This window comes from Thamnophis elegans, chromosome 11 (genome assembly GCF_009769535.1).
Source record: "Thamnophis elegans isolate rThaEle1 chromosome 11, rThaEle1.pri, whole genome shotgun sequence".
Classification (NCBI taxonomy): Eukaryota; Metazoa; Chordata; class Lepidosauria; order Squamata; family Colubridae; genus Thamnophis; species Thamnophis elegans.
Window position 1 is genome coordinate 61,506,580 of NC_045551.1, and position 26,023 is coordinate 61,532,602.

Consider the following 26,023-nt stretch of genomic DNA (forward strand, 5'->3'; position numbering starts at 1 on the left):
CACCAGTTTTACATTTAAACCATTTGAGAAAAAAACAATGTTTTGGCAAAAATGTCTAGGCATCATCCACATTAGCCCTTTTCACGGAGTACTGAAGAATGCAAAAGCTAAAGCTTCCTGTTTCAGTGTTGTTTCCTTGTCCTTTCATAAGCAAATTAAATTTGTCGTTTCTTAATTGTGCCGGAGAGTAGGTTTGCGTGCATGGGTAGGAGTGATACTATTATAAAAACCTCCATATTAAGTCCTATTGGGAGGAATATATTATTTGCATCTAAAGATACACACACACACACACACACACACACACTCACTCACTCACTCACACATACAGAGACATATTGTGATCTCCACAACTTAAAATACATTGTTCATGTACCTTTCGTTAGCTACCGCTAACATTGTCAGAGTGTAAAAACCGTTAAAGAGATATCTGCCTTTATACACTATTAATCAATTTGATCACTGTGCATGTGATAGGCCCATCCACCCACCTCCCACCTGTAATTGTTCTTTTTACATCAGGCATGTTAATTGATGCTCCTATTCCTCCCTCCCCATATATATGGTTCTTTCTCTTTCTCTCTCTCTCTCTCTCTCTCTCTCTCTCTCTCTCCCTCCCTCCCTCCCTCCCTCCCTCTCCCTCTCTCTCTCTGTGTCTGTGTGTGCGTGTGCGCGCACATGCGTATGTGTGATCCTTTCAATTCAGAAGCACCTTGAATGGTGATTCCTGACAGGAATGGCCTGGGAACTCTAATGGTATTTATGGAAAATAAAGTCATGTTTATGTGTGTGTGTGTATGTGTGTCTGTGTATGTGTGTGTGTATGTATATATATAATCTTTGACTAGACCAAGTATATCTAATATCTTTATTACAATCTTTGATGAGTATTTACAGGAAAAAAAGTACAGTAAAAAGGGAAACAGTTTAATACAGTATTTATTATTGGGTTGGGGGGGGAAGTAGGATGGTAAAAACAACACAGCTAATTAAAAGTTTTGTACGGTTGTGTAACTTGGTGGAGATCTTTGGCCAGCTGATAATGTGAGTGTAGGTTAGCAGCCCTTACAAAAATAATAAACGTAAAATTTCTCCGGGTGGCCATTGGGGCGATCGAGAATTAATATAAACCATCTATCGAAACAGAGGGAGGGGTGAAAGAGAAAAAGAAGAGCCCTAATCGAGCTTGTCCTCTGCTCTTCTTTGTAGTCTCAACGTCGCGTTACGTTTCACCTCCCCGATGGGTCGCAGGAAAGCTGCAGTGACAGTGGCCTAGGAGATCATGAGCCTGTGGGTAGTGGAATGCTGGTCTCACACCCTCTCCCTCTGGTTCAGCCGCAGGACGAATTCTACGACCAGGCCTCCCCGGACAAGAGGACCGAAGCAGATGGAAACTCAGATCCCAACTCTGGTGAGTGACCTTTTTTTGACTTTCATGAACATCCTTCTACCGCAGGGGTGTAAAACTGGAGTTCTTTGAGGGCCAGATCAGCATTGTAGTTCTCTGCGGACTAGGCTGGAGAGGATGGATCAGGCCCAGTGGTGAGTTTCTGCCAGTACGCCCTGGTACAGGGAGCAGCAGCCACCGTACTGGAATGGTATTTTGTGGGCTCACCCACCTGCTTGCGTTCCTTACCTGCTTTTAAGCCAACCATGCCATTGACGCATGAGTGTGCAGTGTACAGCACCTGTGCAATCTCCGCAGAGCAGCTGGACCGTCACAGGCCAGTGGGCGCCCATGTGTGTGCAGCACGCATGCCCAAGGAGGATGCCTTGCAGTGTATCGGTTTTGACGGAATCCAGAACCCACCACTGGTCATGCCCATCCTCCAACACTATGCCCGGGGGCCCTGTGCCCCATTTTTACCCCGGGCAGCCTCCTGAAGCATTTTGCCAACCAAAATGAGTTGCAAACATCCCCTCCATGCCTCATTTTAGCCAGCAAAGTGCTACAGGAGGCCATCCAGCACAAAAACAGTGTGCCAGAGGCCTTTGTTATTTCCAGGGGGACCCCATGGGTCAGAGTTAAGTACCCCATGGTCGGATCCAGCCCACAAGCTTTGAGTTTGGCATCCCTGATCTACAGAAATAGGCTGTTCAGACTTGGTTTGGTAGTGCCTGAAAAAGGAGGCAGATGGATGTGTCGGAAGCTGACACTGAAACTAACTGAAGGATCAAAGTGAAATATTCGGGCAAATATTTGAGGAAAGGAGAAACAGACCAGCAGAGAAAAGGATAGAAGGAAAGGATCTCTTTGTTGCCATTTGTTGTGCATTTATTTGTTTAGACTTGTTATGTTGTGGTCATGTGTGGTTTCAGGATTGATGGAAAGGACTTATTTCCTTTTCTAAGTTTTATTTATGAATGTACCACTAAGGCTCGGATGATATATAATATGGAAGCCATTTCTTGAATGGCAGTTATTGTTTTCATCTGGATGTTTCTAAATATGCTGGACGTCAACTTCTTACTCCCCAGCCATCATGGCTGGCTTTTGGTTGTTTTGTTTGTGGTTGATTGAAAATTAAGACTTCTTTATATGAGCAGGATTATGTAGGAAACCTAAGATGATATCTGTGAATCATACCTTACATAAACTGTTAATTGTTTGTAAATTTAAAGCCAGCTTGCTTGAAAAAGCAAGACACGCTTTAGCTTGGTTTCTGTGACTTGGCCTTGAATTTGTTTCCTTGCATTGTGAAAATATAAACAGTAACAAACTTAGTTGGTTTCTAACACCTTTTCCTAGTCCAAAGCTTTTTGTTTTCCACAGGAAAAACATTGAATGTCATCCTTGGGCAAGTGTGAGCTTCAGTAATATTGTTCCTAAGTAAATCACTGCACTGCATTGAAAGTTTCACAAGCTGGTCATGATTGCATTGCCGGTCTGGTTCCCGTACTCTGAATAAGCCTGATGAAACAGGAGACGTGTGACATCACACTATCACGCAGAGTTAGCGTTTCTACATTGTTTGAGATAAAGGTGGTGTCTTCTTTGTTTTTCAATTGAGATATATAGCATCCTTTTTTACTATTTCACATACTGATCTTGTTTTTATCAACTACAACAGAAAAAAAATGCCATCAAATTTCAACATGAAACAGGATACTCACATTTTTATGTAGAAGTTGTGAATATGCAATTTATCAGCCTCCATAGAAGTTCAACGTTTAATTTCAACCACAAATCTATGGCAACTGGTCTGTTGCCCATGATCTGTTGTTGTTATTGTTGTTATTGTTGTTATTGTCATTTAATTGTTATTATTATTGTTGTTGTTGTTGTTGTTGTTGTTGTTGTTATACAATTGTATCACAGCGGCCAGTTGTTTCGCCGGATTTGGCATTGGTTACTAGTCGGGCCCCACCCAGGGGCCTAGGACGTCGTAACGTATTTTCATAATATGCGTGCAGATCCAAGCAGTGCGGCTTTTTGCATTTGACTGATGGTGATTTTGTCAATTTTTAACTGTTTTAAATGTAATTCCAGTGCTTTTGGAATAGCACCCAGTGTGCCAATTACCACTGGAATTATCACTGCTGGTTTGTGCCATAGTCGTTGAATTTCGATTTTTAAGTCCTGGTATCTTGCGATTTTTTCATGTTCCTTCTCGGCGACCCTGCTATCACCTGGTATTGCGATGTCTATGATTGTGACCTTATTTTTCTCAACCAGTGTGATGTCTGGTGTATTATGTGCCAGTATTTTGTCAGTTTGTATACGGAAATCCCACAAGATCTTGACCATCTGATTTTCGGTGACTTTTTCAGGCTGATGTTCCCACCAGTTTGTTGTTGTTTTAATATTATAATTTTTGCACAAATTCCAATGGATCATTTGTGCTACTGAATTGTGCCGCATGTGCGGGAATCGGAATGGCGGCCAGGGCTCCTTCGTCGTAGACGACCTGACGAAAAAAAGCGCTGGGAGCCCGTGGAACCAGCTTCTTACCGCCTTTGCCGGGGTCCTCTGGGATGACAGAGATTCAGTGGACGTGTGCGGGCCAGGAGTTGAGGGAGGCCGACGCCTTCTGCCGATCTGGGGCTTCGGATTCTCCGACGTGGCTGGGCGTCCTTGGCGGCGGGTGCAGCGGCCTTATGGTAGCGGTGGAAGCGGAGGCGATTGAGGGCGTTTTGCGGCGGCTTCAGCAGCGGTGGGGTCTTTTAACCCCTTCTTTACAAGTTCTGAAGCTCGGGGAACAGCTCGGGGAGCCTAGGGAGCTTATAGTGACTCTGACTGTGTCAACTGTTTGCTGCTATCTTCTGGAACTGGGAAATTCGAACGGGGGCTTTATTCGGACTAGGCGAAGCGGGCGGCTGACTATGTGTGCCGTGGCTGGAGCCTTTTCCGGATGCCTCCCCCCCCCTCCATATTTAGCTCAGCTTTTACAGCGACGCTACTGTCTTCAACAGCGCTGCTCCTCTCACCAATGCTGTCCCCTTTACCAACGCTGCTACTGGTATTATTATTGCTCTTTTCAACAACATAGCCTCCTGCTCCAGCATTGCTTCCTTCACCAACGCTGCCTTTTTCCCCAACGCTGCCTTTTCTACCAACGCTGCCCTTTTTACCAACATTGGTTTCCTGCCACTCTGGACTTTGACTGTCTGACTTCCCTCACCCATATATTTAGGGCCTGTGATCCTGTTTGTTTTAGCCCTGACTGTTACCATCATTATTATACTGGTTTTACCCCCAGAAGGAAACTTTGGACTGGGCTGCGGGTGGACAGCCGATGGCAACAATCTGAACTCGCACTTTAAATTTTTAATCAACTGCGCAACTATTTTACTTTCTTTCTTTTCTTTCACCTTTCTCTTCTCTCTTTGTATGGGATATGTATGAGATACGTATGAGATGAATGAATGTCCCACTTTTTATTATTATATTGTTGTAAATTTTTGTGTTTTTTAACTCTTACGTGGGGACTGTTTGGGGGAGTGTATGAGTATGTGTGATTCGGAGGACCTGCCGGGAGATGCGGGGGCCATGGGGGTGGTTGAGGGGACTAGAGACACGGGAGAGGGTCGGGGTATTACGGTCGTAACAGGGAGGGGCAGATACGGCGGGGACTTTAGGGCAGGCCATTATCGGGGAAGGAGGGTTCCCTACATTACAGAGATCCCTCCTTCCGGCCCTATGAGTCCCACTCCGAGACCAGATGGCGCAAGTGATCAGGACCCTGGACTCAGGCTGTTGTCGCTAAATGCCAGGTCTGTGGTACATAAAGCTCCTCTCGTCCGGGACTTAATTTTAGACGAGAGGGCAGACCTGGCATGTATTACTGAAACCTGGCTGGGCCCAGAGGGAGGAGTCCCCCTTGTAGAGCTGTGCCCAGAAGGATTTCAGGTGCTGCACCAGCCGAGAGCCCAGGGAAGGGGTGGGGGTGTGGCCGTCGTTATCCGGGAGTTGTTAGTTCCTCGTAGGGTCCCTGCTCCGGAGCTTGTCGGGTGTGAGTCTCTGCTGATAAAGTTGGACCTCAAGGGTCAAGTGGGTTTGCTGTTAACGTACCTGCCTCCCAACAGCGTTGCAGCAGCCCTCCCCTCGCTCCTCGAGTCGGTAGCCGAGCTGGCAATTGAGTTCCCTAGGTTGATGATCCTGGGGGACTTTAATTTGCCGTCGCTCGGTGAAAACTCTGATGGGGCGCAGGAGTTCATGGCTTCCATGACAGCCATGGGCTTGACCCAAGTAATTCGGGGCCCAACCCATTCGGCGGGTCACATGCTCGACCTCGTATTCCTCTCGGAGCAGTGGATTTGTGACCTTGGTCTGAGGGGTAACGACATCATACCCCTGTCGTGGTCAGACCACTGCCTACTGAGGCTCGACTTCCGGAGGCCAAACCCCCACTGTAGGGAGGAGGAACCGACCAGGTGGTTCCGCCCCAGGCGACTTATGGAACCGTTAAGGTTCCAGACGGAGCTTGGGGTTATTCCTGATACTTTCGCCCACAGTCCGGTAGAGACTCTGGTTGCTGCTTGGCACTCGGCAGCATCGGAGGCCCTCGACCGGATTGCGCCACTACGGCCCCTCCGAGGCGGCGGATCCCGGAGACCTCCTTGGTTCACCGAGGAACTCCGGGAGATGAAGCGCCGGAGGAGATGCCTAGAGCACCGATGGAGGTCCGATAAGTCCGAATCGAACCGAGCAATGGTAACCACCTGCACCAAGGAATACACCAGGGCTCTTAGGGCAGCGAAAAGATCTCACATAGCCACCTTGGTTGCGTCCGCTGAGTCCCGCCCAGCCGCCCTGTTTAGGATAACCCGCTCCCTATTAAATAAAAGGGAAGCGGGGGAACCCTTGCAGGGCAGAGCTGAGGATTATGCCCAATTCTTAGCGGACAAAATTGCTCGGTTTCGGTCGGACTTGGACTCCATCCCCGCAGTTCCAGCCGAGGCACAAGAGGATCAAGTAGAACATCTCTGGGTTGAGTTTCAGGATGTTACCCCCGGGGATGTGGACAAGGCCATGAGGGCTGTAAGTGCCTCCACCTGCGTACTGGACCCGTGTCCCTCATGGCTGGTTGCTAACAGCAGTGAGGTGACACGAGGCTGGATCCAGGCGGTTGTTACCACCTCTCTTCGGGAGGGGAACTTCCCCGCCGCACTGAAAGCGGCGGTGGTGAGACCCCTCCTAAAGAAGCCATCTCTGGATCCAGCTGTTCTTAATAACTATCGCCCAGTCTCCAACCTTCCCTTCCTTGGGAAGGTTGTTGAGAAGGTGGTGGCCTTCCAGCTCCAACGGTCCTTGGAGGAAGCAAACTATCTCGACCCCTTCCAGTCAGGCTTCAGACCCGGTTACAGCACAGAAACCGCTTTGGTCGCATTGACCGATGATCTCTGGAGAGCCAGAGATGGAGGACATTCCTCCATCCTGGTCCTCCTTGACCTCTCAGCGGCTTTCGATACCATCGACCATGGTATCCTTCTGCGACGACTGCGGGAGGTGGGAGTGGGAGGCACCGTGTTGCGGTGGTTCTCCTCCTACCTCTCGGACAGGTCGCAGTCGGTGTTGGTGGGGGGGCAGAGATCGTCCCCTAGGCCCCTAACATATGGGGTGCCTCAGGGCTCGGTCTTATCCCCCCTACTATTCAACATCTACATGAAACCGCTGGGAGAGATCATCCGTAGGCACGGGATCAGATACCATCAATATGCGGACGATACCCAGTTGTATCTGTCCGCCCCGTGCCAACTCAATGAAGCGGCAGACGTGATGAACCGAGGCCTTGAAGCCGTTATGGACTGGATGAGGGTTAACAAGCTTGTGCTCAACCCAGAAAAGACCGAGTGGCTGTTGTGTTTTCCTCCCAAAGATTCGACAAATATTCCATCACTCAGGCTGGGGGGGTCAAATTTTACACCCCTCAGAGAGGGTTCGCAACTTGGGAGTCCTCCTGGATCCACAGCTATCGTTTGACCACCACCTGACGGCTGTGACCAGGGGGGCATTCGCCCAGGTTCGCCTGGTGCGCCAGTTGCGACCCTACCTGAATCGGGAGGCACTCACAACAGTCACTTGGGCCCTTGTGACCTCTAGGCTGGAATACTGCAATGTGCTCTACATGGGGCTGCCCTTGAGGAGCATCCGGCGACTTCAGCTAGTACAGAACGCGGCCGCGCGAGTGATTGTGGGTGCACCTCGGTTCACCCACATAACACCTATCCTCCGCGAGCTGCGTTGGCTACCTGTCGATCTCCGGATGCGCTTCAAGGTGCTATTAGTCACCCATAAAGCCCTGCATGGTAGTGGATCTGGATACTTGAGAGACCGCCTTCTGCCAATTACCTCCCTGCGACCAATTAGATCTCACAGGTTGGGCCTCCTCCGTATTCCATCGGCCAGCCAGTGCCGGCTGGCAACCACAAGGAGGAGGGCCTTCTCAGTAGTAGCCCCGACCCTTTGGAACGAACTCCCCGTGGAGATTCGTACCCTCGCCACCGTCCAGGCCTTCCGCACAGCCCTTAAGAACTGGCTAGCCCGTCAGGCCTGGGGACAAGGATAGCCGCCCCTCCCGAATGATGAATGTATGTTGCTTATTACTTTTATTATATGTGTCTTCGTCATTGTTTTGTATTCCCCCTCCCTGATTTTATGTGAGCCGCCCTGAGTCCCCTCAGGGAAAAGGGCGGCCTACAAATATTAATAAAATCTCAAAATCTCAAATTTATAATCAGTCTGCGTGATTTTTTTACAGAAGCTGAGTATGTGATCAACAGTTTCATCAGCTTCTTTGCAAAGTCTGCATTTGGCATCATCAGAGGATTTTTCGATTTTGGCCTTAATGGCATTTGTGCGGATAGCTTGTTCTTGCGCAGCCAGGATTAGTGACTCTGTTTCTTTCTTTAATGTACCTGTTGTTAACCATAACCAAGTTTGTTCACTGTCCACTTTATCTTTTATTTTTTCCAGAAATTGGCCATGCAGTGCTTTGTTCTGCCAACTCTCCATTCTTGATTTTATCACATCTTTTCTGTATTCTTGTTTCGTCTGTTGGGCCTTCAGTAGATTTTTGTTCTTTACTTCAATTAATAGATGTTCTTGACTTGGTTGTTTTCTTGCAGACATGTTATTAGCAAATCAGGTAACATCATCAGTACTTATACTTGTATGGCAAGTTACTTGTATATAATCAGAGAACAACTCCACTCCCCTCTAGCACTGAAGATGTTACCTAATTTGCAGTGACGTGAGGTGAGTTTTATGGCTGGTGAGGCAGCTTTTTAAACTTGTGGACTTCAACTCCCAGAATTCCACAGCCAGGCATGCTCAGTTCCGATTTAAAGCGACAGCATTTTTCCCCCTTGCAAAATAAGTTTTCCCATTCTTTTTCTTCTCCCTCCCCCTCCTTCCTCCCTCCCTCTCTCCCTCCCCCTCTCTCAAACAGACACACGCACACAGAGAACTTTGATCCCTCTCTCTCTCACTCACTCACTCTCAAACACAAACACAGAAGTTGGATTGGATATATTTTCCAAAGGCTTGAAAGCAGCTCCTCTGCCATACCCCACCTTCCCCTGCTGCCTTCCGATCGGAGCCTTTGATTGCAGGTGAATCACGTTGCCTTTTCAGTGAAGCTGGGCTTATATACTTTTATCCAGCTGTGTGTGTATGTGTTTGAAAAGGCAACGTGGGTTCTGCATGCAATCAAACTTTTTGAATTCCCCCCCTCTCCCCACACATGCACCTTTTCCAGCTGTTTCAGAGAGGATTTCAACTCTGCCCTCATGAAAGGCCAGAGCTCTGAGTCAGACTGAGCTAGTTGCTCCCAGAGAACTCTAAAAAGCCTCTAAAAATGCCCTCTACAGGAGACACGTGCCTCATTTGCATAAGGAATTCTTTGCTTTTTAACCCTTGGTTAACTCTTAAAAGGCAAAAAATTCCTTATGCAAAAGAGGCCCCTAGTTCTCTGGCCTCCTCCTATAGTTAACACTAAGCACTGTTCCAAGTCACTGTGACTTAGAATCTGGTAGCAACTACCTTGGCTTTAATTATTTAAAAAAAAAATCTTTAAAATTATTTCCTTTTCCTCATGACTGGTGAAGCCACACCTCCCCTGCCTCTAGTGACTGCACGTCCCTGCTAATTTGGTTTCTGTAAGAAAACAACCAAGGTGAGAGAGCAACAAGAAACTCCTGGTTCAACCCTGAGTGACAATCAATCAAATCTTTATCTGGTCACAGACCAGCATGCCCTGAACAACAAATATTCTCTTCTATTGGTATTTTAAACTATTTGAACTGAGAGACTTCAAATAGAGAAAAAACAAACCATTCAGACTCTGTTTATCTTTTTGATGATGATGCTTTGCACATTCATCTTTTTTGGGGTGATTCGTTCCACTTTTCTTTGTGTTGGAATTACAGAAGAATAGAACAGAACAGAACAGAATTCTTTATTGGCGGAGTGTGTTTGGACACACAAGGAATTTGTCTTTGGTGCATATGCTCTCAGGGTACATAAAAAGAAAATATATATTTGTCAAGAATCACAAGGTACAACACTTAATCATAGTCACAGGGTAACAAAGAAGCAATCAGGAAACAATCAATATCAAGATAATTTGTAATAGAGTTGGAAGGAACCTTGGAGGTCTTCTAGTCCAACCCCCTGCCCAAGCAGGAAACCCTATACCATTCCAACAAATGGCAGTTCAGTGTCTCCTTAAAATACTCCAGTGAAGGCAATTCTGAAGGCAAGCCATTCCACTGGTTAATTGTTCTCACTTTTAGGAAATGTCTCCTTAATTCTAGATTGCTTCTCCCCTTGATTAGTTTCCATCCATTGTTTCTTGTCTTCCCTTTGGTGCTTTGGAGAATAGTTTGACTCCCTCTTCTTTGTGGCAGCCCTTGAGATATTGGAACACTGCTATCTTGTCTCCCCTAGTCCTTCTTTTCACTATACTAGACAAACCCAATTCCTGCAACTGTTCTTCATATGTTTTATGAACAGAATGGTAGAATAATGGAATTCCAGGTAATTTCTATCCCATTTACCTGGCTGAAAAGCAGTCTCTGTACATCTGTTTGAAAAGATGCATGTTTTCATTTTGAGAACAGAGGTATATATAAATAATTAGCTTATAATATTGGGCTATATTATATCCACGGCCAAATTAAAACCTGCTGTTTACATCTTAAAAAGCACATTCTCGTTCCTCTCTCTCTTTCATACATAGTTTTCATTATGTACTTTTCGATTTGGGTGTTTTCCCCGTGGTGTGCTGTGCTTTCCAGGGTGTACAGAAATCACTGTTTGTTGTTGACGATGATGAATACCACCCTGTCTGAGATGCATTCTGGTCTCAGTATTTTGGCGCTGCAATTAGGTTGATGTTTCAAAATACGACTGTATCCTGAGTTAAATATTCTTCAGGTTTAATGAAGCAGCGCGCCAGCAATCCACTGTCATATTTTCCCAACTTTGCCAGCCTAGGAAGAGACAAGAGAGTTACACAATTACCTTTGCTTAATGAAAATGCCTGCCCAGTGAGCAGAAATTCTTCCAGCTAACTTAAAGCCAGCAATCATTCATGCTGGATGAAAGCGTGAAAAAGATTTTCAACATTAGCTTTATTATTCACTCTTGGCCGTCCTGTTTATTAAGATGCAATTCTTGCTTACCAGATACAGTGCTTGGAGTAATTACATGTGGCTCTTTCCTATTGATAGCACCCATGGTAACTCCTTCATTTATTCTCCAGCCGTAATTTGTATTTAATCCTTGCATTGTTGTGGCGCATGTAATCATGATTAGAGTGTAATTTCTACATTTGATAGCCCAAATCCTCCATCAGTAACTCATACTTGAGTGGACATCTGTGCACATAATAGCCTCATTTGTGTTTTGTTTTGTGTCTCTTCCCCACCTTCGTTGAATGGAACAAACATCACACAAAAACATTTATGAATGGGATGTTTTGCTGTGGAGGACAATTACTATATAAGAATGCTTTTTCACATCCAGCTGATTCCTGGTAGGTTAATACTTGGGCCATTGTTACAGTTAACACTTTTGAATTGATTTAATCTTTCCTGCACTTTTTTTTTGTTTTACTCCTGAAAAAAGTCACAACTGGGCTTTGTAATTGGCTGTATAAGGGCAACGGGCTGTCCCACTTTCCCAGTTCCCCCATCAAATTGTGAATTGCACAGCACTTTCCCATATGCTTAGTGGAAGTCTGAAACGGAGTCCAGTTAAATGTGCTTTTTAGTCAACAGTGAGAATCCAATTTTGCTGCTCTCTGTGAATCATCCCTCAAGTTCTTTCTTTCTTTGGTTCAGAAGCATCTTCAAATTATAGACATGTAACAAGTCAACACCAGCACAGGTCAAAGTATGTTCAAATACAAAAAGTGCATTATTTAGTTGGTATTCCCCTCCCCAAATTCTGCCGGGAAAGTGTTGAATAAAAAAGAGTGAGGTAAAATGATATCTACAGAAACACACCTATTATACGCCATCAATCCCCATGATCGAGATCATGTTTGAGAAAGGTTTCCTCAAAACGTCCTCCCACCCACCCAACAAGCACTCCCACAGACCCTCTTGGGACTATGAAAGTTGAGTAAGGAAATACTGGGAAACTGACCACAACTACGCGAAAGCCTGTGCCTAGTCAAGCAGAAACCTGGCCTGTGTGAAATCCTTCATGTATGCCCCTATGCAGTGGTGGGTTTCAAAAATTGTTCGAACCTACTCTGTGGGTGTGGCCTCCTTTGTGGGAGTGGCTTGCTGCCCATGTGACCGGATGGGAGTGGCTTGCCACCCATGTGACCAGATATGAAGATGCCGACGACACTTGTCAGAACCACCTTAAATTACCTCACACACAGCACTGGCATGCATAAGAATATGATGTAAACTTGTTTTTTAAAAGGCATCTTTGGTTTGTGTTAAAACAACTTCAACACACGCAATGTTCTGATTGCACCACAAACGCAGTAGTCATCCTTACCTTTCACAGAGGCACTGAGTTTTGTAAATATGAGCATGATAGTGTAGAATAATCATATCCAAGGACAGTGGTGGGTTTCAAAAATTTTTGGAACCTCTTCTGTAGGTGTGGCCTGCTTTCCGGGTCCACTGGTGGAACCTCTTCTAACCGGTTCGGTAGATTTGACGAACCGGTTCTACCGAATAGGTGCGAACTGGTAGGAACCCACCTCTGCCTCTATGTAGCTATTTAATATGCTGTAGCAGGGTGTCAAACTCAATTTCATCGAGGGCTATATTGTGTTTGAGCTCGGGTGGCTGGGGTGGGGCATGGTCTGGGTGGGCATGGCCACCTCAACATCACTCATGTCAGGGGCATACCTCCCAAGCTCTGTTTTTGACTGCAACAGTTTCCTTCAGCACTCTGCCAGTGAAAACGGAGCTCGGGAGGGCTGCACACAATGCTCCCGAAGCTTTGGTTGTTCTGGCATAGTGCTACAGGAGGTACAGTGCTACAGGCCAAGGTGGCGCAGTGGTTAAATGCAGCACTGCTACTTCAGCTGACTGCAGTTCTGCAGTTCGGCTGTTCAAATCTCACCGGCTCAGGGTTGACTCAGCCTTCCATCCTTCCGAGGTGGGTAAAATGAGAACCCGGATTGTTGTTGGGGGCAATATGCTGACTCTGTAAACCGCTTAGAGAGGGCTGAAAGCCCTATGAAGCGGTATATAAGTCTAACTGCTATTGCTATTGCTGTCACAGTTGAAAACAGAATTAATATGAATCATGGGTGACTGTGAGAACAAACACACAATTTTTTTTTTGTAACCAACTGATACACTTTCTACAGTATGTAAAGAAAGAGGATTGCTTTGTGCTGTGTCTGCTTTGAAAACTAAAAATAAAAAACTTTTAAAAAAGGAAAAGAAAATAGAGTTCAGGAGGGCTGCACATGGCCCTCCTCAGCTCCATTTTCACTGGCAGAGGCACTGCAGGGCGGTCCTTTGCTGTTTTCAGGGCACTTCTATGAGCCAGATCTATGCACCAGTGATGGGTTTCAAAAATTGTTCGAACCTACTCTTTGGGTGTGGCCTCCTTTGCGGGAGTGGCTTGCTGCCCATGTGACAGGATGGGAGTGGCTTGCCGCCCATGTGACCAGATATGAAGATGCCGACGACACTTGTCAGAACCACCTTAAATTACCTCACACACAGCACTGGCATGCATAAGAATAGGATGTAAAGTTTTTTTTTTTAAAAGGCATCTTTGGTTTGTGTTAAAACAACTTCAACACATGCAATGTTCTGATTGCACCACAAACGCAGTAGTCATCCTTACCTTTCACAGAGGCACTGAGTTTTATAAATATGAGCATGATAGTGTAGAATAATCATATCCAAGGACCAGTGGTGGGTTTCAAAATTTTTTGGAACCTCTTCTGTAGGTGTGGCCTGCTTTCCGGGTCCACTGGTGGAACCTCTTCTAACCGGTTCGGTAGATTTGATGAACCAGTTCTACTGAATTGGTGCAAACTGGTAGGAACCCACCTCTGGGCTGGAGCTGGGCAGTTGAGTTTGACATCCCTGTTCTATAGGGAAGACTTCATTTTCTCATTGAACTTTCTGTATATTCCGCTGTACAAGGCAACTGGGCATATAAGATGACCCCCTAATTTCAGGCGCCCGCAAGCCAGCTGAAGGCCTCCACGCTGCCGGGCTTTCCTAGTTTGAGCTCAGGGCCTTCCTCCTCCAGACCACCAGCCAGACCTTACTAAGCCATCCCAGAGCTCATGCATCCACATGCCCAGGTGAGGAGCACTGAGGTTAATGATTGAAAGTTCCACATCTACACTGGTGGCGGCGTGGAGTTTTGCTTGGCGGTGTTGCTTTTTCTTTTCTTTTGGTTTTTTGGTATGGCCTTTCTTATACCCAGCATATAAGACGATCCCCAATGTTTGAAATAATTTTTTGGGGTTAAAAAGTCATCTTACATGCCGGAAAATACGGTAAGAATTGTATACAGTCTTTCAAGGACATAGATATCATCCACAGGTATGAAAAGATAGTCCCGTCGTTCTATTTAGCTAACGTACAAATCAGATAACTTGATTGTTTTTTTGCTGTTCATGTGGTAGTAGGGACGATATTCACATAAGTTTGAGTAATGTGGCCCGTTACCTTTCGCTATCACAAATTTGCATGCTCAAAACTGCATAAAATATTAATTGCCTCAGCAAATAGTGCAACTCTCCATGATTAATTGTTCCCTGACAACATGACTTTATTGTGTCTGCTGTACAAATTGTAACTTGGTATTTGGTTTATGATCTAATATACAGAGGTAAAATCACTTTGTTTTATGGCCAAATGATGTTGATATTTTTATGCATTTTAAAAGGGGACATGTTCATATATTTGAATAGTAAGAAAACTTGTCCAAAACTTGCCATCACGCTGTTCTCCACGTTAGGTATCTAATGTTTCAGGATAATTACTTATTTTTTGCTGAATGTAATTTTAATAATGATGCAATTAGAGCAGTGGATATGCAAATGTAATAGTCTCAAAATGTTATTTCAAATTAAGCATTTGAAGGCTGAGATAAATGATATCGGGTCAATTGAAGAAAAAAGAACCAATCTATTAATGAACGTTACAAATAGAAAAAGTTTTTTTTTTCCTGCTCCCATTATTTATGAATGGCCACTGCCTCTGCTGGACAAATATGTAAGACTGTAAAGTATATCAGGATTAAGCAGATATAAAATCTCGTGCATTTAAATTTGAGCTCCACGATGCGTTCTCGAGTTGTACATAAAAACTAGTCATGAATAATAGCAATAGCAGTTAGACTTATATACTGCTTCATAGGGCTTTCAGCCCTCTCTAAGCAGTTTACAGAGTCAGCATATTGCCCCCAACAGTCTGGGTGCTCATTTTACCCACCTCGGAAGGATGGAAGGCTGAGTCAACCTTGAGCCTGGTGAGATTTGAACCGCTGAACTGCAGATAACAGTCAGATGAAGTAGCCTGCAGTACTGCACTCTACCCACTGCACCACCTCGGCCATGAAACATTACGTGAGACAACAAAATACTGATTAGGCAATTTAAGCTTAGTGTAAAACAGGGCTGGGTTCCTGTCAGTTCTAACCTCTTCTATAGAAGAGGTTCCACAAATATACAATGCCATTTAGAACCAGTTCCAGCTCCCTCCCCCCCGCCTGTCCACACATCATCAAGATGAAGAGTGAGAGGAGGAATTCTGGGAGTTGAAGTCCACAGGTCTTAAAGCTGTCAAGTTTGAACACCCCTGGGGTTTTTTCTAAAGGGTTAGGGGTGCAAGGGTCTTGTAACTTGACAGCTTTAAGACTTTCGTGCTTCAAATGCCAGAGTTTCTGAGCCAACATTTTGCTTGCTTAGCAAGAGCGCTGTCAAGTGAGTTTCACCACGTTTTACAAGTTGGCCACGCCCACCCAGTCACATGACTGCCAAGCCACTCCCACTCAGTCACATGGCCGGCAAGCCACTCCCACAAAGCAGGCCACACCTACAGAAGAGTTTCTAATAAATTTTGAAACCCACCACTGGTGTAAAGGATTTTATATGGATCACCTAGCTTGACTTCTATTAATCTCAGCAGCTAAGGAAAGCCCACCCTAGTAAATACTTAGATTTGAGACCACCTGGTGCTTAAAGAGGATTGAGAAGTTAAAAAACAAACACACAACAAGAGCAACCTCTTCTATCTTGTTGCTGGGAGAACAACATGGATGTGTCCATGTGTTTTTTGTCTATAGCAGATGACAGCATGCTGGGCAGCTTGGCTCCAGTAAAAGGCTAAAATGAATCAGCCTTAGACACTAATTTGGTGAGATCCTCTGGGATTCTCTGGGATTTGCAGGGCTGTGAAGCTGGAAGGGGAAAGAATCATCAAAGAAGATTTCAGGATACAGGTACGGATGTAGTCAGTGGGGTGCTTCCACTTCTCTACTTGAAATCTTAAACTTTACAAACTATAATCCAAGGAGGGTTAAAATGTCATTTCAGGAGTCCAGAAAATTGCTGTCATCTAGAACCTCTCGTGTGCGGCTCTGTTTGCACGGCAGTGCATGACCACAGACAGACCGCACACTATTAAGCTGCAAAGCACAACTTTCAGTTATGTATAATTCAGATAACAACACAATAGGGTTGTAATCTGGGAGGTATGGTAGGTATGGGAAGGAGATTTGTTCTCTGATGAAGAGTGGGAGAAAGGTGAAGGTTGGGGAGGCTGCTGGAAGAAATTACGTGTTGATACCTGAAAGGAACATAAGATATTCATTCATCTTCAAGGAGATAACAAAGAAACTAGGATATATTTAAGGAGTGTTGTGAAATAGCCCAGGTCACCTATCCACAACATCTACTTGTGTACAATAAATCCACTGACGTAAGAGCCAGAATTATATTTATGTTCACCCATTATTGTTTACGAAGTAAGTAGAAAAATAATCTGTTAAACTTCTTCTGAGAACAGTGGGTCGAAAAGAGAGAGAGAGAGAGAGAGAGAGAGAGAGAGAGAGAGAGAGAGGGAGGGAGGAGGAGGAGGGGGAGGAGGAGGAGGAGGAGGAGAAGGGGAGAGAAGGAAGGAAACAGAAAGAAGGAGGAAGGGAAAGAAGGAAGGAAGGAAGAGGGAGGGAGGGAAGGAAGGAAGAAAAAGAAAGAAAAAGAAAGAAAGAGGAAAAGAAAGAAAAAGAAAGAAAGAGGGAAGGAAGGAAGGAAGGAAGGAAAGAAGAAAGAAGAAAAGAAGGAAGGAAGGAAGAAGCAACAATAGAATTTCAAGAAAGTATCAGAATATCATATAAAACAAAGTTTTAAAATTCCTCAGTCTCTCTATCTTAAGCCTGATTATTCCTTGGAGTAGTCTTACAGGGTTTAGCTTGAATTGTGTTTTCAAAACTACATTCTTTCTTTCCATCACTCTTCACCTTCTCCACCTTAGTACAGTACAAATTATTTGGGTAATTATAGATGATAAGTATCCTCAAATTTTAACAAGTCTAATGCTAGAGTGTTTTGGTGAAATGATGTCAAGGGAGTTAAATCTTACTATAATTTCCACTATTATTAGGAGCGTCTCTGTGTTGGTGGTTTAATTATGATTAAAGTTCAAAATATGTCTACTATTAAAGTTGTTTATGTGATGGAACTCCAAATTGGGGAACACGTGTGTTTGTTCACAAAAAAACCCTTTAGCTTTAATGGGATGCCTTTACGTTCAAGAGGTAATGGTGTTTTAATCTTCCTTCTAATCCCCACAGCCTAATCTTTCATTTTCTGTAGTGCCCAGAAGCCTCTTGAAAAAAAAAAAAAGAATATTACAAGAATGTGAACTTCATAGATGTCCATTAAGAGACATTACCTGCAGGATATCCCATCCATACTGGTCATGTCTGCTTCTAAAACCTGGGCACTAAGCAGTGGTGGGTTTCAAAAATTGTTCGAACCTACTCTGTGGGTGTGGCCTCCTTTGTGGGAGTGGCTTGCCACCCATGTGACCGGATGGGAGTGGCTTGACACCCATGTGACCGGATATGAAGATGCCGACGACACTTGTCAGAACCACCTAAAATTACCTCACACACAGCACTGGCATGCATAAGAATATGATGTAAACTTGTTTTTTAAAAGGCATCTTTGGTTTGCATTAAAACAACTTCAACACACGCAATGTTCTGATTGCACCACAAACGCAGTAGTCATCCTTACCTTTCAAAGAGGCACTGAGTTTTATAAATAGGAGCATGATAGTGTAGAATAATCATATCCAAGGACAGTGGTGGGTTTCAAAAATTTTTGGAACCTCTTCTGTAGGTGTGGCCTGCTTTCCGGGTCCACTGGTGGAACCTCTTCTAACCGGTTCGGTAGATTTGACGAACCGGTTCTACCGAATAGGTGCGAACTGGTAGGAACCCACCTCTGGGCTGGAGCTGGGCAGTTGAGTTTGACATCCCTGTTCTATAGGGAAGACTTCATTTTCTCATTGAACTTTCTGTATATTCCGCTGTACAAGGCAACTGGGCATATAAGATGACCCCCTAATTTCAGGCGCCCGCAAGCCAGCTGAAGGCCTCCACGCTGCCGGGCTTTCCTAGTTTGAGCTCAGGGCCTTCCTCCTCCAGACTACCAGCCAGACCTTATATATATTTTATAAATATGAGCATGATAGTGTAGAATAATCATATCCAAGGACCCGTGGTGGGTTTCGGCTGTTCAAATCTCACCGGCTCAAGGTTGACTCAGCCTTCCATCCTTTCAAGGTGGGTAAAATGAGGACCCGGATTGTTGTTGGGGGCGATATGCTGACTCTGTAAACTGCTTAGAGAGGGCTGAAAGCCCTATGAAGCGGTATATAAGTCTAACTGCTATTGCTATTGCTATTGTTTCAAAAAATTTTGGAACCTCTTCTGTAGGTGTGGCCTACTTTCCGGGTCCACTGGTGGAACCTCTTCTAACAGATTTGGTAGATTTGACGAACCGGTTCTACCGAATAGGTGCAAACTGGTAGGAACCCACCTCTGACACTAAGTCTAAAAGAAAGATGACATGCACCTTCCTATTTTGAAGAGGGTTGCTAAGCATACTGTGAAAACCAAGGACCGACCAACCTTTTCTGGGCCAAATAAAGAATAATTGCTTCTTGGAGTCATTATGGTCAAACAGAAAGTCACACTTTGAGCATGTAATGAGAGGATATGACAGAACAGAAGGGGAAAAGCAGATATTGTGCTTAGCAAAGATGATGCAAGTAAAAGAGGAGGAAGGTAATGAGTAGAATTAAGTAATTCTAGTTAGGTAGAATTTGGACTAACACTGGAACAATTTTGGAATATCGGGAAATAAGTTAAGGTGGAAGATATTTTCCCTGCAACAACCAAATCTGATTTCATGTTGCCTAATCATTGGGTTCCTACCCACTGAGTTTGGAAGTATGCAAATGCAAGTAGATAAATAGGTACCACTTTGGATAGGATAGAATAGAATAGAATAGAGTTGGAAGGGATCTTGGAGGTCTTCTAGTCCAACCCCCTGCTTAGGCAGGAAACCCTACACCACTTCAGACAAATGGTTATCCAATCTCTTCTTAAAAACTTCCAGTGTTGGAGCATTCACAACTTCTGGAGGCAAGTTGTTCCTCTGATGAATTGGTCTAACAATTTCAGGAAATTTCTCCTCAGTTCTAGGTTGCTTCTCTCCTTTCTTCTCTCCCATTGCTTCTTGTCCCACTCTCAGGTGCTTCGGAGAATAGCTTGACTCCCTTTTCTCTGTAGCAGCCTCTGAGGCATTATTGGAACACTGCTGTCATGTCTCCCCTAGTCCTTCTTTCTCTTAAACTAGGCATACCTGCAACCATTCTTCATATGTTTTAGCCTCCAATCCATTAATCATCTTTGTTGCTCTTCTCTGCACACTTTCTAGAGTCTCCACATCTTTTTGTTTATATTGTGGTGACCAAAAGTGGATGCAGGTGTGTTTTGTCTGTGTACACTTTTGAGAACAGGCAACATAATTTCATTTTTAATGTGTGCCAATGTGTCCACTGTAAAAAAATGACAATAAAGTCAGTCAGTCAGTCAGTCAGTCAGTCAGTCAGTCAGTCAGTCAGTCAGTCAGTCAGTCAGTCAGTCAGTCAGTCAGTCTGCCTGCCTGCCTGCCTGCCTGCCTCTCTATCTATCTATCTATCTATCTATCTATCTATCTATCTATCTATCTATCTATCTATCTATCTATCTATCTATCTATCTATCTATCTATCTATCTATCTATCTATCTATCAATAGCAATAGCAGTTAGACTTATATACCTCTTCATAGGGCTTTCAGCCCTCTCTAAGCGGTTTACAGAGTCAGCATATTGCCCCCAACAATCCGGGTCCTCATTTTACCCACCTTGGAAGGATGGAAGGCTGAGTCAACCCTGAGCCGGTGAGATTTGAACAGCCGAACTGCAGAACTGCAGTCAACTGAAGTAGCCTGCAGTGTTGCATTTAACCACTGTGCCACCTCGGCCCTTCTGTCTGTCTGTCTGTCTGTCTGTCTGTCTGTCTGTCTGTCTGTCTGTCTGTCTGTCTGTCTGTCTGTCTGTCTGTCTATCTATCTATCTATCTATCTATATATCATCTATCTATCATCTATCTATCTAACTATCAATCATCTATCATCTATCTATCTAACTATCAATCATCTATCATCTATCTATCATCTATCTACCATCTTACCACCTGCCCCAAAGATTAGGAACCACCAAAATGACATCAGGAAGAAATTAGACTATGCAAACTATTTTGAAAGCCAAACTTAAAAACGCTTATATTTTAAGGGCCTCATCCCTCCCACTTCATCATCACCTTTGCTTACATAAGTTGTCCAAACCTTGCATTAAAAATAGTACTTGTTTATTAAATAAATTATTCAGTAAACTCTGAATAAACAGGTGAATCATAATAACCCAAGTAAATAGCACACAAGTATTTATCTCTGCCCTTGGATAAACAGATGGGGGGGGTGAGGGAATCCATCACGGTAAATTAATAAAATAAACACGAGCCCAACTTTTAATTTTGCAACTCTATTGCATATTTCCAGTTCTGTTTGCACTGATTTGTGCTTTTCTTACATAAGATTGCTTTCTATAGCATTTTTGTCCATTTGCAGAATGATTTAGCTGAAGTCTCTTGCAGGCCCTGTTTTCTATCCTTGCTAATCCTTTTTATACTTACATAACGTTTTGTTGAGTCTGAACATTTTAGTTTTGACAGAAATCCAATTCCAAAGAGTTACACCAAGAACGGATGTACTACATCAATTTTCTATTTTATGTCACAACTTAAATTCTATAGCTACAGCTTCTAGTCATTAGTACTTACTTACCTTGTTGTTGTTATTATCCGTTATAATTCTTAGCAGATAAGCAGAGATTATGATAAGATAACAACACGATACCAAGAAGATAAGCCAAAGAAAATTAACTTTTCATTTTGAAGTACTATTTCTAGGGCATGGGTTTTTTTTCTTGGTTACATGACGGATTAAGTCGTATGTTCTTAGTTTCCTTTGCAGCATAATGTCCCACCACTACTATTAAGAGAAAAAGGAAGGAAGGAAGGAAGGAAGGAAGGAAGGAAGGAAGGAAGGAAGGAAGGAGGAAAGGAAGGAGAATGCAAGGAGAGAACCAATGTATAACCAAGGATAAATTTACTGATGGTTAGAACAATTAATCAGTGAAACAACTTGCCTCCAGAAATTGTGAATGCTCCAACACTGAAGGTTTTAAAGAAGAGATTGTCTGAAATGATATAGGGTCTCCTGCCTGAGGAGGGGGTTGGACAGGAAGACCTCCAAGGTCCCTTCCAATTCTGTTATTCTATTATCCTGCATTGTTATATATGAGAAGCATGCAAGATACCTTCAAAGATTCAGAACTTCAGACAACAAATATGATGTTGTTGCCAGCTATTTTCCCCTCTCTTTGTCATGTCAGTTGATTGCACATGAGATCTGATCTTTCAATGTGCTGTTTAAAGAGAGATTTACAGTTTAAAATCAGATACAAATATATAAAGAGGCTGTTTAGAATCAGTTTCCTTTCACTGGTACTTTGGCTTGATAGAGAAATGCATGTGATTCTTGCTTAGAACTTAAACTTAAACTCAATCTTTAAGTTTCATTAGGAACCACAAAACAAAACAAAAATCTGTTTTAAGCCACATGTAGTATCTCAATTTCCAAGACTAGGTTTCCCTCAGCCAATCATTGCTATTTACAATGAGGTAAATGTCTTAAGTTCATTAAGAGGACAGTAAGGGATATAGACAAGATATTTTCTTTTCTTAAATTATTTAAGAATAAAATTTAAGTAATTAAAATTACTTAAATTTTAAGTTCAGGCTGTTCCTTCTTTTTTAAAATTAAAAATAGAGCAGAAGCCATGCTCATGAGGAGAAATACTGTCATATGTAGGAAGACAGGATATTTATAGTATTATACATATTTTGGAAGTTGTATATAAGGGGGAAATATAATCGAGGCTTTATTATTATTATTTTCTTAATGTTGGTGCTATAATATGTGAAGATTGCATTGCTATCACAAGCTGTCATCCTAAAACTAAACAATTTTGTTTAGTTTCTTCCCTACCATATTTTTTTTAAAAAAATGCATATATTGATTTTAACAGGTATATTCTCATGCTTATATTTCCATATTCAAATAATAATAATAATAATAATAATAACAACAACAACAACAGCAACAACAACCCAATTGCCTTTGTTATGAATCCTAAAATCAGACTTTTGCCCCCATCATATTTAGCTTTTTCCTCAGTTTGATGGTTGATTGTCATGTAGGAGAACAAAGTGAAATATTAATAACATCTGAAACTTCAAGTGAATACTTTAAAAAAAAAGATAGATGTTCTACAGCTTTAGATATTCTGGAAAACAATTGTGGTTGGGCTATGCAGGACTTCAGTTGATTTTATGGAGCAGAGTTCTTCAACATTTCTGACTTCATGGATCGGGGGAGGGGAGGGGATGGCACCCCATGCATGCAGCTTCATTTTTTTGTGAGTGGTGTGTGCACCTGTGCCCACTGCTCACACAAATGAGTGTGTGCTTACACGTTGACCCTCAGCTCGCTCAAGTGAGGAGGTGTTGCACATGTGCTCTCTCATCGGCCATTTTCACAGCCTGGTTGCAATCCCCTCGTGGCCCACTAGTAGGCCCATGGCCAACAGGTGGGGCCCCCTGCTGTAGAGTACAGGGCCTGCCATTTGCAGATAGTTTAACTGATGGTGATGGTGTTAAATTCTCATATTATCTGTCATTTTGGGGATTTGAAATTAGGCTTTCTAATATTGTATCATGACAGGTTAGATGAACTTGGGAATTGGTGAAGTCTTGCAGGATTTATGAATGACCCGAAGAGTTGGTTGTAAACCCAAGTCACTGCATTCTTTTTTCACTTCATCCTGGATCCTTACAAGCTCAAAGTGTGTAACTTAATAATCTTCTAGCCAGCTTCCTTCCTACTGCATGTTTGGTTGGGTTTGCTGTGGAGTACATTGTACATACTCTATAATAGACCTTGTTATTATATCCCATGAAATCCTACAATTTCACTCTAAATATTTATTATCACATTTAAGTTTCTTGAGTGGTGCGGTGGCCTAAAGGTAGAGTCCTTGTGTCACAATTGTTGGATAGCCTCGTAAGTCCTCGCACTTACGAATGACAGTTCGGCAGCAGCCAGGCGCGTCTTAGCCAATCAGACGCGCCTGACGGTTGCCGGGCTGTCATTCACGAGACAGCTGAGTATAAAAGGCAGCACAACTCCGGAGGCTATCCAATCTACTGCGAGTAGAGCTCCAGGTGACGTCAGAAGGCCCTCCTTGATGAACTAGAGGACTACTGTTAGTTACTGCAGTAGATCGGATAGCCTCCGGAGTTGTGCTGCCTTTTATACTCAGCTGTCTCGCGAATGACAGCCCGGCAACCGTCAGGCGCGTCTGATTGGCTAAGACGCGCCTGGCTGCTGACGAACTGTCATTCGTAAGTGCGAGGACTTACGAGGCTATCCAACAACAATCAGAAGACTGTGAATTCCATCCTAGGTAGAGGCAGATTTCTCTCTCTCTGAGCATGATGAGAATACATGGAGCTGAATATAACTCCACATTGGCAACAGGAAGGGCATCTGGCCAGTAATCACTCAGCTCCATTCAATTGCTCAGTTTTCACCTTGCAAGGGATTATGGGGTCGTTAAAAGATGTTGATCACATTTAAGTTCCCCCCCCCGCCCCAATGAATCAATGAAGAATTATAATCCTATGTTATATCTGAGTTTTGGTAATCATGATTTCACAGACGCCAAAGGAACTTCTTAACTGTGCTCCAATTTCTCAAAACAAATCTTCTATTTCTTAGAAATGTTCAAACCGGAAAAGTAACAGATCATTGCAAAGGGAATTGTGAAATTAGAAGAGGGGACATTCGCACAGATTAATCTCATAACTAAATAGGTGCAGGGACATCACATTCCATCCATTATAATTTCACTTTCATTCAAAGTGCTTCAGCTTTGAATGAAAACTTTGAAATCAAGTTCTCTTGTATCAGATTGAATGAGAATTGGGAGGGAATTCTGCACAGATGGATATACAGCTGTCATCTAGAGGAGAGCCAGTATGTTCAACAAGACCTTAGCATCTCCCTAATGCCCCAAACTCTTGGTGCTTCTAAACATTGAATATAATTATCTATAATTCTACGGAGAAGAAGTGTTCATCAAGTATAAGGAGTTTGCTTCTAGGGAATTAACAACTAGGGAATTAACAACATCCAAATACAGAAATTAACAAAATCCAACCATGGGAATTAACAACATTCAACTATGGGAATTTACAACACCCAACTATGACAAAAGCAGCATCTGGATTACATGTGGTGGGTTGGAACAGTTAATATATAGATACTTCTCTTGCAAATTGTTACAAATATTTGATTGGGAAGCATCTTTATATCAACTATTATATTTTTACTAGTTTTACTAAATATTTTACTAAATGTTTATTTAATATAATAGTGTATTATGCATGTCAAAACAACTAGACACAAAGTTTTTTCCTCTTGTTGCTACTCTGCGAACACCTAATTTCCAGATCCTTATGTCTAAGGATATATATCAAGGCCTCTATTATTATTACCCTTCTCATCTTTCCCATTAACTTCCACTATTAGTATCTTATGATTATGTTTCTTTGTTGTTGTTTTTTGTATGTATACTGAGAGCTTATGCACCAGAGATAAATTCCTTGTCTGCCCAACCACACTCCCCAAAAATGACTATTTAGGTTTCTGGAGTGAAAGAAATAAATCTGGGGAAAAATGATAAAAACCACAATACTGTGTTATGAAAAAGGAAGCTGGATCATTGTTTACATTTTTGCTTCAGAGTAGGGGTGTCACAGCCATATTAATTTTGAGATTCCAAAATTCGGGAGTGGAGAGGGAAAGAAACAGATATATTAGCAAATGCTCTGATGCTTTTAAACTAAGGTAATGTCTCTGACTTAAGGCAAGATTTGTGGAATGGTAAGAGTGTGTTGCATAACATTATACAACAGCCTAATTCTGGCACTTAAGTTTTAACCTGAGTAATAGTTGACTTCTACCCCTGCCCAGCTGCGGTGATAAATCAACTTGTTGGTGTGTCCTTAATTGATTTTTATCTTGAACAAATTCTTTGAGTTAGCGGTTGCTCCCTAAGTTAAAGCCTTGTTTGGGGGTGGTGGTGGAAGGAGAGTTGAATGTAATATGCACAATCCACTTCAGCGAGAGAAAATAAATTTGCTGTGACAAAGCAGTGGCCTTAAGAAGATAAGGCTTGCATTTTTAATAGAGAAGCCAATAAAAGTCAAGTGTTGTTGTTGTTGTTGTTGTTGTTGTTTAAGCATATTGGTTTTGTAAACATGGAACAAAGGAAGCTGGTTTGGTCCTTACCTGCCTAGTAAGGAAAACTCTTGAAATCCAGGCACTGAAATG

The 26,023-nt window shown here is 43.2% G+C and overlaps 1 protein-coding gene across 1 annotated transcript in view; it reads left to right on the forward strand.

Annotated features, from left to right (window-relative positions):
- Positions 1-26,023, forward strand: part of PCDH9 (protocadherin 9) — a 944,671-nt gene that overhangs the window by 613,511 nt on the left and 305,137 nt on the right. Inside the window, exon 3 of the mRNA XM_032226404.1 lies at positions 1,336-1,411. Coding sequence (XP_032082295.1) covers positions 1,336-1,411 — 76 coding nt within the window. The remainder of the gene's footprint in view (positions 1-1,335; positions 1,412-26,023) is intronic.